The sequence below is a fragment of the Squalius cephalus genome (genome assembly GCF_949319135.1).
Source record: "Squalius cephalus genome assembly, chromosome: 3".
In the NCBI taxonomy this organism is placed as follows: domain Eukaryota; kingdom Metazoa; phylum Chordata; class Actinopteri; order Cypriniformes; family Leuciscidae; genus Squalius; species Squalius cephalus.
In genome coordinates this window covers 34,452,313-34,467,194 of record NC_137124.1, presented here as the reverse complement: position 1 = coordinate 34,467,194, position 14,882 = coordinate 34,452,313, and the positions used below count along the sequence as shown (strand labels likewise).

The 14,882-nt window shown below is 39.0% G+C and overlaps 1 protein-coding gene across 10 annotated transcripts in view; it reads left to right on the top strand.

Moving 5' to 3' along the window:
- Positions 1–1,342: 1,342 nt before the first annotated feature.
- The window catches only part of brsk2b (BR serine/threonine kinase 2b), a 128,433-nt gene continuing 114,893 nt past the window's right edge, over positions 1,343–14,882 (top strand). For 9 of the 10 annotated variants that reach the window (XM_079865081.1, XM_079865086.1, XM_079865085.1 and 6 more), the window contains exon 1: positions 1,358–1,626. In XM_079865081.1, the coding sequence (XP_079721207.1) occupies positions 1,536–1,626 (91 nt within the window). In that variant the 5' untranslated portion in view covers positions 1,358–1,535. Of the gene's footprint in view, positions 1,627–14,882 lie in introns of all 10 variants that reach the window. The other variant, XM_079865080.1, reaches the window with a different exon arrangement.

The following is a 14,882-nucleotide window of genomic DNA, read 5'->3' as shown; positions in this document are numbered from 1 at the left end:
AATTTATATTTAAGTGACATGATGTTTTGGAATAGCTAAAGAAAATAACCCAATGTTCTGCATGTAGCTCTTGTTTTTTGAGAGAGAGAAGAGAGAGAGAGAGAGAGAGAGAGAGAGAGAGAGAGAGAGAGAGAGAGAGAGAGAGAGAGAGAGAGAGAGACTGAGATTTGTTTACATGTCACACTCTCAACAAGAAAGTTAAAAGGGAAAGGACAGCGAAAGGGAGGATGAGAGGATGAATGAGATGACAAGACACAACCTGGCCAGATGTTCTGAGTGACTTCAAAGTCTTTAAGAAGCTCTGAAGAAAGTTACCTGGGAATATATTGAAACAAGGCCAAAATCTCAGCGGCACCAGATTCTCAAAGAGAAGCTGAGCCACGTGACTAGGTCAAAGCAAAAACATGCAGTTTTAGTGGTAAAATACATGTTTTTTGGGGTTTTTTGTTTTCAGTATTGTGGTAGTGATTTCAAAAGTATGGCAAAATGAAAATTAATTTATATAAAAATTAATAAATAATAAATTAAAACAATGTTGAGTGAAAGGAACTGCTTGCCATTCAGAACCTCTGATCATCAGGAGGTGAGATTTATATATTTTAAAATCCTGATTTATGTGATTTTCTAGCAGTAAACATTAAATAGATATTAAAATAGACAAAATCAATTGAATGAACACTGATAAAATGCAATGAGGTTATTTACTTCCCCCATGCTGTCGAAAAGGGTCCAAATTATGTTTAATTATTTATTTATTTCGTTTTTGTAATGGGTCACATGCATGTAAAATGTCTTAAGTTAAGTCTTATGTTTACTATTGTTTATACTAATTCAAAAGATTTATTTTTAATTGCTAAATACAGTCTAGAAGGTCAAGACCTCTGAGCTCTGACCTCTGAACCAGAGGTGGAGGATGGGACATGTGACCAGTATTCGAGGTCAATTTTCTTCCAGCTAATAGTATCGAATACATCTGATATCTCACAACACAGGATTCGTCATGCCTCTAATTCATCCCAGCAACGTGCACCGTTTTCGTGGAATATTCCGAACATTCTAAAATGTATGTATAGTCTATAATTAATCATAAAATAAATCTACTAACCATTTTATGTCTCACATTTTTTAACATAATTATTAGTACAGTGCATCCATCAAAAGCATGGGGCTTTCAACTGATAATGCCTCATATGATGCAGTATTGGGACATTGATTATTCAAACACGGCATCCGTCCGCGCTCTTCATCATCTCTGATGAGAAATGTGTGTAATGCGCGCACACACGCAGCAGGCGCAGGCTGAGCAGCACACGGGCGCGCGCGCTGCTGTGAGATTATCCGAGCGCTCGGCAGCAGAGAGAGAGAGAGAGAGAAAGAGAAAGAGGGAGACGCGGAGGAGAGCAGCAGCAACACCGATCCTCAAGCAGCGTCTGGAGCAAGAGCTGGGCGGGGAAATAACTGCGGTACTGAAGAAATACTTCATTGCCGAACAGCAGCAATTTGTCGGCATCGCAACTTCGTCCGTGTAAAGCAAAATGTCATCGACGGGAAAAGACAACAGCTCCCAACATGCGAATTACGTGGGACCGTATCGCCTGGAAAAGACGCTTGGCAAAGGACAGACAGGTTTGTCCTTTTGTGTGCTTGAGATCTGGGATGATGACACGCGCTGTTCAATACGATGACTAAATATGATGCGCGCGCGCGTGTGTTTGCTTGTGCTGACATGTCATTGTGTAGAGAGGTTTTCCGCAGATTAAGGACCTTTGCCTACTTTTCTGACCATCTGGTGAGATCTTATTAGTTGCAAAAAAAAATAAATAAAAAAATTGTTGCTGTTTTTTGTTGTTGTTGGGTGGAACAAGTTGGAAAACGTTTGCATTATCTTTCTAGAAAAGGAACTTGGTCTTCGCAAATGACAGTTTGGCTTTGCGGCTCGCTTTGCTTCTGCCTAATGCCGTTAATCCCGATTTGTCAGACAACGGGATGTGGTTGCACTTGCAGGTCCCACTGCCGAATCCATTTGCCTCGTACAAGAGCTAGAATCGAATGTTTGACATCAGGGTACAGGTGGCCCTCTTATGCTGCTGCTGCTGCTGCTGATGGGACAGTTTTGGTGCATCCGTAGTGCACCATGTGTTCAACCTAATTTCCTCTGCAGTCCGGTGGTGCTGAAATATAGTGCTGAAGTTTGAGACGGGCTATAAGGGAAACTAGTCTTGCTTTACTTCTGCCACAGGCCACTGAGAGCCTGCTTGCTGATTTGAGCTGTTGTGCTAATCAATACCATAATCATATAGCCTAGGTTTATATGACCACGCATTGAATGACAAAAAGGTTATGTTCATGTCGGTTTATTGCTGAGAATGGCTGCATGACATGGGAGTGAGGAGGACGAATGATTGATCTGGGGGCATTTGTTTTGTGCTCAATGTTCTGTGGCCAGTGTGGCTTTGGTGGAGAACGGTTATTGAGTCGATATCCATGGCCAGACGTATCCAAGTCAGGGGGCTGCAGCTGTTATGCAACACATGAACTGCAACTGTTAGAGTTTCAGATTGACTGTATTTTGAAGAACGTGGAGGCCAGAGTTGATGATCGTCAGGTCTTCATGTTTTCAATCATGTTTCCTGTTAAGAGTAACCAGTAAGGCTGCAATTTAACATTGGCATATGTGACCCTGGACCACAAAACCAGTCACAAGTCGCACGGGTATATTTGTGGCAATAGCCAACAATACATCGTATGGGTCAAAATGATCGATTTTTCTTTTTTTATGCCAATAATCAGTAGGCTATTAAGTAAAGATCATGCCCCATGAAGATATTTTGTAAATTTCCTACTGTAAATATATAAAACATTTATTTGTGTGAGTGAATGCAGCACAATCGCCAACATAAATGGACAACTTTAAAGGCGATTTTCTCAACGTTTAGATTTTTTCGCACCCTCAGATTCCAGATTTTCAAATTGTTGTATCTCGGCCAAATATTGTCCTATCCTAACAAACCATACATCAATTGAAAGCTTATTTATTCAGCATATGATGTATACATACATTTTCAGAAAATTGACCCATGTGATAATATGGGACCTTTTGTGGTCCAGGATCACATATAGATGATTTGACAGCTTAAAAAATGTAGCACTTGGTTTTTATTATTATTAAACATAATTGCATTGTTGTGGCCTTTAGTCTGAGTCTATTAGCTTTGAAGCAATTTATATAATGTTCTAAACATTTCATGTTAAATTTCACTTTCAACAAATGTACACATCTAAAATGTGCAGTTTCTTCCTGTGTCCAAATATACTATGCAAAAAGTAAAGCATTACACCCGATCGAATGAGTATGATGTCTGAATATACATTATTTATGAAACAATAGGTAAATTATACGTGTATGATGTGTATCCGCTGAGATTCTAAAGTGTGCAGTTACTTTCAAGTACAGTATAAGTGATTATACCAGGAAAGTTGTTACTTGTGGTTAAATTGTACTTAACACCAAAGTAAAATATTTTTGTCATTGCTTTTAGTACGTCAGAAGTCAAATAAAACACAGGTCCAAGCCAAGGACAGTGCCAACATGGTGGGTGTAGTATAATATCTAGGAATGTATTCATATAAAGACACGCATACTTAAAGAACGCACTTCATCAACTGTCGAGGACTACGTTCTCTATCAAATTTAGTATATACTCTGACTGATATTTGGATGCAACTTTTCTCTTCTGGGAAAATGGGAAAAATATTGATGACTCATCTTGCACTCGTGGACGTGTCAACATTTTTGTCCCAATAAGAATCTAAATGATCACCTACTTCTGCCTAGCAACAGCAATTAACAGATCATGGTCCATAGTTGTTATATTTGCTATTCAAAAATAAAGACAAACCATTTCAATAGGAAAAATGTTGTCACAGGAAAATAAATTGCACTCATCAAGCCATTTAATGGGGTATTAAAGGGATAGTTCACTCAAAAATGAAAATCCTGTCGTCATTTACTCAGCCTCATGTCATTCCATATTTCAATGCTTTTCTTTCTCCTGCTGAACACAACATTTTCAGAAATGTGTCAGTGTCCACCCCCCCCCCCCCATACAATTCTATGCCTTTCTTTCTCCTGCTGAAAATAACATTTTCTGAAATGTGTCAGTGTTTTTTTTCCCTCCATACAATTCAATGCCTTTCTTTCTCCTGCTGAAAATAACATTTTCACAAATGTGTCAGTGTCCCCCCCATACAATTGGAGTCAATGGTCACCAAAACAGTTGGGTTACCAACGTTCTTCAAAATATCTTTTGTGTTCTGCAAAGGAAAAAAAGCCATATAGATGTGGAACGACACGATGAGAGTTAGTAAATTATGACATAATTTAAATTTTTGAGTGAACAATCCATTTAATACCCCATTAAATGGCTTGATGAGTGCAGTTTATTTTCCAGTGACAACATTTCCCATTAAAACAGAAAGTTAGGGCAGGCCGATTTTCTTTTTTTGGGTGATCTATCTCTTTAACAAGGCTTCAGCAGAATTATAGTCACATTTCTCATTTAACCGAACAATAGTAAGTTGCAAAATGCAACCAGTGCTAGCAATATATCTATATGGAGTAATTACTGTAAATACATGCATTGCTTGTTGTTTAATAGAGAGATGTCTCACACTGTTCATTTAAGAATAGGACGTTTTGTCTGCAATTAAACTATTGGCTCCGTTTCTTAAAATAAATCCTTGCGTAGCCCGTGGTTAGAGAAGAGCGGAGGGTATTCCTGCTTGTTCTGCTGCCGTTGGCATGGCTGCTGAGAGAATGCTGCACAATGAACGCCGCTTCTCAGTGCTGCCGCTGCAGAGGAGAGCCCATATGTCATGAGAGAGGCTCACACATAGAAAGAGGAGCTTGGGGGAGGGGTGGGGATAGATGGGAAGGGGGTGGGTTTGGGGATGAAGGAGAGAGAGTTCTCAGAGCTAAAGCGGGACCCCCATGGGAAACAGTAAAAAGGACGCTCTAGTTTAATTTACCCCCCTCCTTCACCTCCCCAAATCAAAACGGATGTACGTGCCTGTATTTTTGCCTTCTCTGTTTCTTTGTGATGCTTCAACCATCGCATATAGTGTCCTCGCTGCTCGAGTCAGTTGAAAGTAGGCAGAGGAAGATTACAGGAGATCACCGGCTGAGAAGGATTGGAACGTGGTTGTGGTTACCAAAAAACAATAACGTTACAATACCTTCTAGGGGTGTAACCATACATTCATGTCACGATTTGGTTCGATACAACTATACTGATGTCACAGTACAATACTCTGACAATACTTTAAACTAAGAGTTAAAATGGTAGTTTTTTAATTATTATTTCTAAGACATATGATAAACAAAAGTGCTAAATGCTACATTTAGTATTACATCTGGAATGGACTTGAATAGGCTTGGACTTGGGCCTTCTCTCCCATGCACAGGGCAATGGTGACACCAGAATAGAAATATTCATGATTCTGCTTAGCTAAAAATACAGAATTATGTTAGAGACACACATGCTTGCACTCTGTCCCTGACTACATACATTTAAAATGTTTTAAATATTGTATTTTACAAAATAATGCATTTTATTTCTAATAATAATGAATATACATGGAAGCTCAAATGTGTGACCTTATGGTTTTACCATATTTGATGCTAAATCTAATCTGTCTAAACTTTCATTTTGGGTGAACTATACACAATACATTGTTGCTATCCACTATATTGTTGAATTTTTGTATTGCAATATATTGTTACACTGCTTTGTTAGACTCGTGCAGTTACTGTGTATGTTTTTTCTGCCAATTCGTTCTGTTCGTATCCCCTCTTCTCTACTTATTCCCTCCTCTTCTCCTTCCTTCACTCTGTCAGGGTGTCCCAAAGGAAGCCCGTTAATGAAGCGGCGAAGTACTTGAATCACGAACACTGTCACGGGCAGAAACAGTGCCCTCTTGCTGGGTCAGGGTTAGACGGCGTGTACGGGCAGGCTCCATGCAGAGCCCCAGGCCTCCACCGCTTTTCCAGCATGGACATGGAGATAATCAAGCTATATATACACACTACCTCAGGGCCAGTGAGTGTCTGTAACTGGTGCAAGGCGGATATGAAGAGCTGCGGGCAGAGTATGGTCATTTTGCTGCAGTGCACGAAGGGTTGATTTCAATCCAAAGTTAGTGCTTTCATGTAAGGGCCATTGCTTCTCTTTGCCAGAATGTATTTTAGAAAGACGCAGTATTTAGCACTAGGACTATTCAATGACACTTTAACGCTTAAATGGTTTAATGTTCTGCCAATCATGGGTGGGGTAGTGAATGACGTCCCGGGTCGACATTCTGACAAACAGATAGTGCCACCCTAAACTAATGCTTTTGGTTTAGTCATATGTTTCTGGTTGGAATGCTCAAACTTTTTTGTTTTCGAAAGAACTCAAACTATGAATGGCTTACTTGGTATGAGAGACATTTTGCTTCATTTTAAGCCTTGGTCATAAATTATGGAATTTAGAATTGGCAAATGATGCATATTGTTTTGAAATATTTAAATCAATAATCTGTCATCATTTACTCACCCTCATGTCGTTTCAAACTTGTATGGTCTTCTTTCTTATGCAGAACTCAATAGAAGATATATTGAAGAATGTTTATACAATGATGATCATTGGGCTCCAAAACACCATTGGTCCCCACTGACTTTCAAAGTATGGACCAAAAAACAATACTGAGACATTTTTCAAAATATCTTTTTTGTGTGTACCGGAGAAGAAAAACATATGTACAGGTTTGGAACAATGAGAATGTGCGTAATAATTTTTGGGTGCACTATCACTTTACATACAATGGCTTGTAATATAAAAAATGGAGCCGTATTATCCAGTTTGTTTCCTTGACTAAGGGAGAGAAGTTAAGATAATATAGTTAGGAGAGAGGGAGATCAAATCACACTTTAGGAAACTCTTTGTCACCACAAAGAATGTTTTGTTTTTAGCCTGAAAAGCCTGTTTGAAATGTCAGCTGTTGACTGTCTTGCTGGGCTGACTTTGTGAACAATTTGTCAGTGTGTTTCTGTCTGAGGGGGTTGCAGTCTCCCAGACATATTCCAGCCTTCAGTTGGCTCTCATTTACTAAGTGCCAGATAGCAGTGGTTGGTTGTCATGGCTGCGCCCCCTTCCCACAAGCCTTTTCTTACAATGGCCATGCTTTCCATCTTTCCAGAGATCAGAGGCAGACAGCAACAGTCCTCGAAGCCCCTCTTTCCCACCCTTGATTTATGTAGATTACATTCACTCTCTGCTATTAACACTGTAAGATGTGCACAGATGAATCTATAGAGGAATACGAAGCCTTTACGTCATACGCAAGAAATTAATCCTACAGAAAACTGTTGAAGGAATGTGCGCTGGAATGATTGGTAGAGCAGAGCTGATTCCACTGATGGGCTCTTATACATGAGATTAGAGTATTTCTCATTTAAGGCTGGAATGAACTGCCAACATTTTGTTCCTTGTTGACTAGCAATTATATAAATATATTTATATTTAGTTGTGGTTTATTGCTCATTCTTGTCACTCATCATTAATTTTCCTTGCAATGAATCCTCTCTCTTGAGCCTAAGGAACATTTTAAAGAGATTCCATGCTTTCCCTGCCAGTGTTTTGTGCTAAACATTTTTCATTGTGAGAAACATCAAATTCGGTGCACTAAAAGTGTTGTTGTACATTATTATATTTTATACGATGGGGCTGTTGAATGCTTGAATCTGATTGGTTGAGTAACATTCTAAGGTGTGCAATTATTTTCAGGGAAACGCACGGGTAAAGTAGTTCCAGGCAGGTCTTGACCTTATTACAGTTCCATATCACTTCGCCAAATGATTTCAGTTATTTCAAAGGTCTTTACAGCCCATTGAACTAAAACCTACAACGACACCGACCAAGCACATAAATATAGTAAACAATAGGATAAAAATGACGTACGGAATGATTTACGGAAAGCACATACAAAGCAAAAAGTCACATAGTCACAAACCTCATAGGTTAACCACTATTAACCTATGACCACTAAAAAAATGTAAATATATTTCAACATAACGAAATTGCATGAAAAGCACTATATTGTTCTTCATGTGTTGATGCGTTTCCTTTTGAATTTGCTAGTTGATAATCTGTGGCAGGTGGTATAAGAGGGAGGGGTATTCACATTCAAGAGAGCATTTGATTGGGCAGAAAAATCTGTGTGTTGCAGGATGAGTCATCAGTATATTTTGGTCCGTTTACCAGAATAGAAAGACTAATTTAATTGTGCGCAATATAATTGTGCACATGTGCTAAAAGAGAAGTTTGTCATTGTTCAGGAGTTTACTAGCTTATGACCTCAAAGCCAACATAAATGGAATAACATTTTGATTGAATGGGATTAATAACTATTTAGCCTATAATATCAAAATCTCAAAAGCTAGTCTCCCTTCTGTTTTGGTGGAGATTTGTCCAGACAGAAGTGTCATTTGTGCTGCACATATTATATGTGGTGTGGTGCTATACATTGCATTGTGCAGTTTTGGTGGTCCCCTCCCCCTTTCCCACTGCAGAAAATTGCTCCCTAGTGTCTGATGCAGCTGTGAAGCCTTTTATCAGAGAAACACAGCAGAGACCCTTAACTCCTGGTGTTGTCCCTGCCATGTTCCTCTCTCTATCGCCATCACACCGTCCCTTTCAGCACCGTCTTTTAGCTTTGCTTTCTTGCCATGAATGCTATGTGTGGTATCTGCTCTTTACACAACATTTGGAGGTTTTAGCTGGAGGGTATTGGCAATTCCAAGGTTGGAGTCACAGGACTGACTTGAACAGTTCTGATGTGACTTGATTTGCGACTTGCCATGAAGAGAAGCATCTAATCAGAAATGGCACAGCCAAGAGCAATAATTGCAGAAATAGCAACCTTACTGTACACTGTTGTGTATATACGTAATGCTACAAGTACATCTACAGTGACACAGGAGTCCAAACAGTGGGCAACTGCTCAACAGATGGACTAATTCTGGGCTTGATTAGGAGAGACATTTAGCCTGTAGCCTGTGTAAAGTGCTTTGGTGCCTATCTGCAAGTTCAAGCCAAAACGGAGACTGCAAGCACAGATTAATGGGAATACACTGATAGTACACGGACAGTGAGAGAGAGAGGGAGGGAGAAGGGGTTAAATATGTGAAAGGTACAGAAATAAATGTGGAGGGAGAGGACAGTAAAAGAGAGAGTTTGAGTGGAATAGATGGTAGAGAACTTGAAAGTCGGGGAGTGATAAAAAGTGTTTTAGAGGGAGAGTAAATAACCCTAAAAATTACAAATCTATCATAATTTACTATCCCTGGTAACCTTTTCTTGAAGTTAGAAAGTGTTAGTTCACCCAAAAATTCAAATTGTCATTATTTACTCACTGAATTCTGTCCCTGTTTCTGTAACTTTGAAGCTAAAAAAATGCCATGAAGAGATCATAAAAGTATAATCCATGTAAATCAAGTGGTTTAATACAAGTCTTCTGAAGAGAAACGCTCACTTTGTAGGATGAACAGATTTAATTTAGGCTTTTATTTCCATGTAAACTAAACAAACCTTATTCGTTCTTGCGGGTCAAACAAGCACATTTGATCTTCCGTTTACCACATTTAAAGCGCTCTATGAATGTGCGTCGATTGATGTTGATGACAGAATTTTCATTTTTGCTCGAACTATCCCTTTAGTATCGAAGTATCATAAAAGTGGTCAATACAATGTGTGTGCTAAACTCCAAGCCATATGATAGCTTTATGTGATGAACAGATCTTCCACTCCTGTGAGCTGTTAACAGTTGCGACTGGATTGAGTCAGTGAGTTAAACACCTGAACCAGATCAGTATGTGAATTTGTGAACATTTTGTTGAACTGGTCCTCTGGTTCATTAAAAAGATCCAACTCTCAAGAATGATTTCTTTATGAAACAGACAACCCTACTTTCAGTGAATAATGATTTCGAACAAAATATCAATTTGATTTCCATCTGTGTCTCACATAAACTTATTGTAGATAACTTGGAAATAATGTACAAGTTGTATGGACCAATTTTATGCTGCTTTTTGGAGCCTGACAGTCCCAGTCCTCATTCATCTAAGCATATAAAGAGTGTCCAGGATATTCTTCAGAAGTTTACCTTTCATATTCCACAGAAGAAAGAAAGTGAATCAAGTTTGCAAAGACGTAAGGGTGAGTAAACAATGACAGAATTCATTTTTAGGTGAAATATTCCTTCAAAAAACAAAAACAAACAACTGACTGATTTGTTTTACCACAAAAAAGATACTCAAGCATGAACATGTCAGTCTCACATAGTTACAGATGACTGAAGGCTAAACAAGCAATTTAAGCACAGAGCACACTGAAAATAGAAATTATAAGACAGCGTTACAATACAAATGTATTCATGTATTATACTCTTTGGGTGTTTGTGCCATTGTGCCAGTACTGTATGAATGAAATGAGGTGTCATGTTGTTTTGCACGCATGATTGATTGGTAAAGAACCCAGAAGGGCTGAATATCCTGTCCAGATGGTGGGGTTTGGTCAAGCCGTGTCATTAGTCAGGTGGTTGCTGATGCTTGGTGGCCCCTTTATTTGCAACTGAAAGGCATTATTTTTCTTTTACTTAAAGAGTAAATTACAGGAGAGAGTTTACAGGTGAAAATGAACAGGGTTTGAGGGAATGAGTGTATAAGCTAGTACACCCAGCTTAGAGACTAGCTATTTGCAAATCACTTGAGTACAATTTCACAGAGTATTAATAGTGTGGCAGTACTACTCATTTTCAACCAATCACTGCCTGTGCCGCCCAACCCCAGCAATAGAATAATAGCTACACACATCTTTTTCCCCTGTCTAAGGCAAGTTGAGGGTTTCTATGGAAACCGGGGGAGGCTGTGTGCAATTTTATACATATGTTTTCTGGACGGCTATGCCGCATGGTTCCTCAGCCTTGCCTTGAGGGTCCAGCTATTGATTGTAGCTTCTCTGAGTTATTAGAATGTGAATGAGGATCTCCCCCATCTCTTAATGTGTGCTGAATAATGCCTTTCAAGGCTGAATTTGAGCCTTGGACCTTGTCTGATATTATCTGTTAGCTCATAATTTCACACCTAATGACGGGATCTGGTGTACCAATGGGAGTTTTTGAATGCCCGAAGGGTTCCTGTAGAACTGAACACAGTTTAATGGTTCCTGGTTATGTCTGTCTGTACTTCAGTCTATAATAGCTAGAAGACCTGAAAGTCTTGCCTTTTTAAAGTGTTCAGAAACATTCATACTTTGTGGGACTGTGATAATTTTGCATGTTTATTTTGATGTTCAGTCACATGAGATATAAAAGGAAAGCGCTCCAATTTGTAGATGTTGGGTCGGCAAGGCTTTAAAGGGATAGTTTACTCTAAAATGAAAAATTCTCTCATCATTTACTCACCCTCATGTCATTCCAAACCAGTATGCTTTTTTTTTCTTTTCTGTTTACCATAAAAGTAGATATTTTGAAAAATGTCTCGGTATTTTTTATCCATTAAGTAAGTGGTATCCAATATTGTTTGTACCGCAACATTCTTCAAGTATCTCCTTTTGTGTTCCACAGACGGAAGAAAATCAGAGCAGAGGCTTTGGAACTTTGGAACAATTTTGGAATTTTCATTTTTGGGTGAACTATCTATTTAACCCTAACTGTAATGAGTACTGAGTTCAAGACAACAGCAGCATTGGCCAGTGCAACATAAACCTAAAACAACTGAGTGCGCCTTTAAATAGACTAAACCATAAAAATGATTAGATTATTGCTATTGAGGTGGCTTTAGAATACCTAAATTAATGGAGAAAGTGTTTTCAGAGATTAAATTTAGAAATCAGTGGGAAATCAGAACAAAGGCTGCTTATTTTGACACCAACACAATGCAGGGAGAGAGGGACAGAGAGAAAGGAGTGTTATTTATATCATAAGCGTTCCTCTCCCACTTTTCTTTGAATGTTTCTCTGAGCAAATGCAGGTTACGGACGTTATTTTTCAGTGCTTTCATTAGTTTGCCTGTGGCACTGCCTCATTAATTCTCTGCCTGTCAATGTAGTATGTGTTAATATAGTTGTAATGAAATATTCAGCCGTTTCTCCATGAGGAATGCATGAGGTTTGTTGCTCTACAGGGATCCATCCAACATAGAGTTCACACACCATAACCATTTTCTACCATTATTACTAAGTTGAACGTGGCTAGTAAATGGGTTTATAAGGCATGCTTTGCACATGATCAGTGCTGAGGTATGTTGATATGATGAAGAAAAGAGTAAAGGACTGCAGGAGAAGCAGCCAGCATGCTTTCTTCTGAACATTGGAGTCAAACTCAATTAATGGCAAAGCTTTGTTTGCCTCCACAGCCAATCTATCATGAGAGGGATCACACGATACAGAGCATTTCATAGTAATTCTGTCTGTGCAATTTCATGCTACAAACACCATAGTAAATACTTGCTGTAACTGGTTTAATAATATTCTATCTTATGTTTATTTCTTATGTGAAATGCCATGAGCATGAACCACTTGTCTTTATTTAAATTAGATTTAGGACTGGGTTATGACATAGTTCTGAATTCATAGGCTCTCAATTAAGTTTTTTTTAGTTATGCTGTCCATTTTGCTATTCTTGCATATGAAATAATTTCTCTCTCAGCTAATGCAGTGAATTATACAGACCAGCATTTTGGGCTGTTTGGGCCTTTTCAAACTATTCATTGAAACAAACTGCTCATAACAGATTGTTATGGGAATCAGACTACACTGGTCACACTGTATGTTTTTGATTCACTGAAAAGAACCGGCTCATAAGAAAATCTTTTTTTTTTTCGTCTTCTTTTAAAAAAAAAAAATATATATATTTAAAAAATATTCTTTCATACTTTACATTGAAAGTGTTCTTGTTTACAAGGTAGTTCATGTGCATTTTGCTGCTATTGAAAATAATCTTTACAGTACGTGTGTTGTGTAACACACTGTAAATGTAACATGTCACCAGACTTTCTTTATTTGAGCGATGAAAGTTAATGACCTGCATTAATTTGTGCAATTGACAAGAAATCATTCATCCGTTTCCATTTCAAGTAGCCCTGTTCTTGTAGCGACTTTCCTCATGCCTGAATGAGCTTTGTGTTGTAAATGACATCATGTGACCAGCTCCTCATATCCATATGACACGGACAGAGCCAATGAGAGGTCTCGCTAACTAGATAACTGTGTCAACATGAATCATTGTTATTGATATTGCCTGGCACACCAGACCAGGCAGGGCATACGGTTCAGAGACTCTTTTTTTTGTCTCATTTACCCCTATTAGAAACTGAAATAATCCATCCCTGACGTAATTGGAAATCCACCCACGTGTTACTGTAAAATACACACACAAGCATTAAGGAACTTGGTCATTCTGCGTCTGTTCAAAATATGTTCAAAACATAACTACAAGAGATAGCGGCTCACCGCCTCGGGCTACATTGAGGTTGTGATCTCTCCGCAAAGTCAAGACCCTCACACCCCGCAGAACACACACAGATGGCCCCGCGACTGCTCGTGCGTGTCTGCGTATGCGCTCGTGTTCCTCCGCAGCTTTTAGCCTTTGCGCAGGCTTCTGATCAAGTGGCATAATCAGATTAGGGAGGTGGGGAGAGGGTGAACAGACATTATTTTCACTTTGACTGCAATGATGACAGTTACTGCCACGGGCACATTGAGAGAGAGAGAGACCGTTTGGTTGCCAGCTAATTCCTGTCTGTGTGTACAGTATGTGCGCACTGGGCTCCTTCTAATTTAGTTGTGCTCTGGACTGAGGAGACTCAAGGAGTGAGGCTGCGTTACTGCATTACAGCACAGCAACTGTTGCCAGACGTGTCTCTGTGGAGATGGTGCGGCACACATGCTGAGCACATCTGGCTTGGGCGAGTGCTGCCTGGTTCAGCATGGCAACAGCATCACACAGCCCTGCAGACCGTCACAAGGAGGGGTCAGGGCCTGCTCTCTGCTCAGATTTTAGCCCTCACACTGAATGCAGATCTGGTACCTCTTCTCTGTTCATTTTTTAAGTTCAGCTTGAGCTGGAAGTCAAGCAGTGATTGATAAATGGATCTCTTTTAGTCTTTACAGGGCTATTTTATTGTTAAACGTTTGACAAATTGACTTATTAAACCCTGAATTGTTTATTAATAACCTATAAAATTGATTCCTGTGACACACTGGTGCATAGTGTTTCTTATCGTATGTTGTGAGTGCTGCTGATATATAGTTTCATAAGGGTGCGTATCTCTGGCCTGTGTTTGAATGGAAGTGCATTATTGCTTTTTGCGTGGTTTTATATTACCCATATTGCACTTGTGCAGTCCAGTATTATTTTTCTCCTTACATTAGCCACAGAGTGCTTTATGAAAGATATTATTTTCTGCTGGATGCTTTATGCTGAAGAAGAAAAATCCTTTATTTCAGTGCATTACATGTGGGCATCTTCCTTTGCTTTCAGCCCTGTCACTATGGTTACAGCAATGTTTGACTATATGTGTGTGTGTGTGTGTGTGTGTGTGTGTGTGTGTGTGTGTGTGTGTGTGTGTGTGTGTGTGTGTGTGTGCATCTTTTGATTTTATATGTTTAATGGATTGGAAATGTCATTGAACAGCAGTGAGAAAATAGCATGTAAAGCAGAGCAAATCAAATGTACAGTTCCTAATATTGACTGGTTATATATTCAAATTACATTGATCAAAACTGAGAGTAAAGACATTTATGATGTTCATCACAGAATCCTGAAAACCCATGTTTTCCACAAAA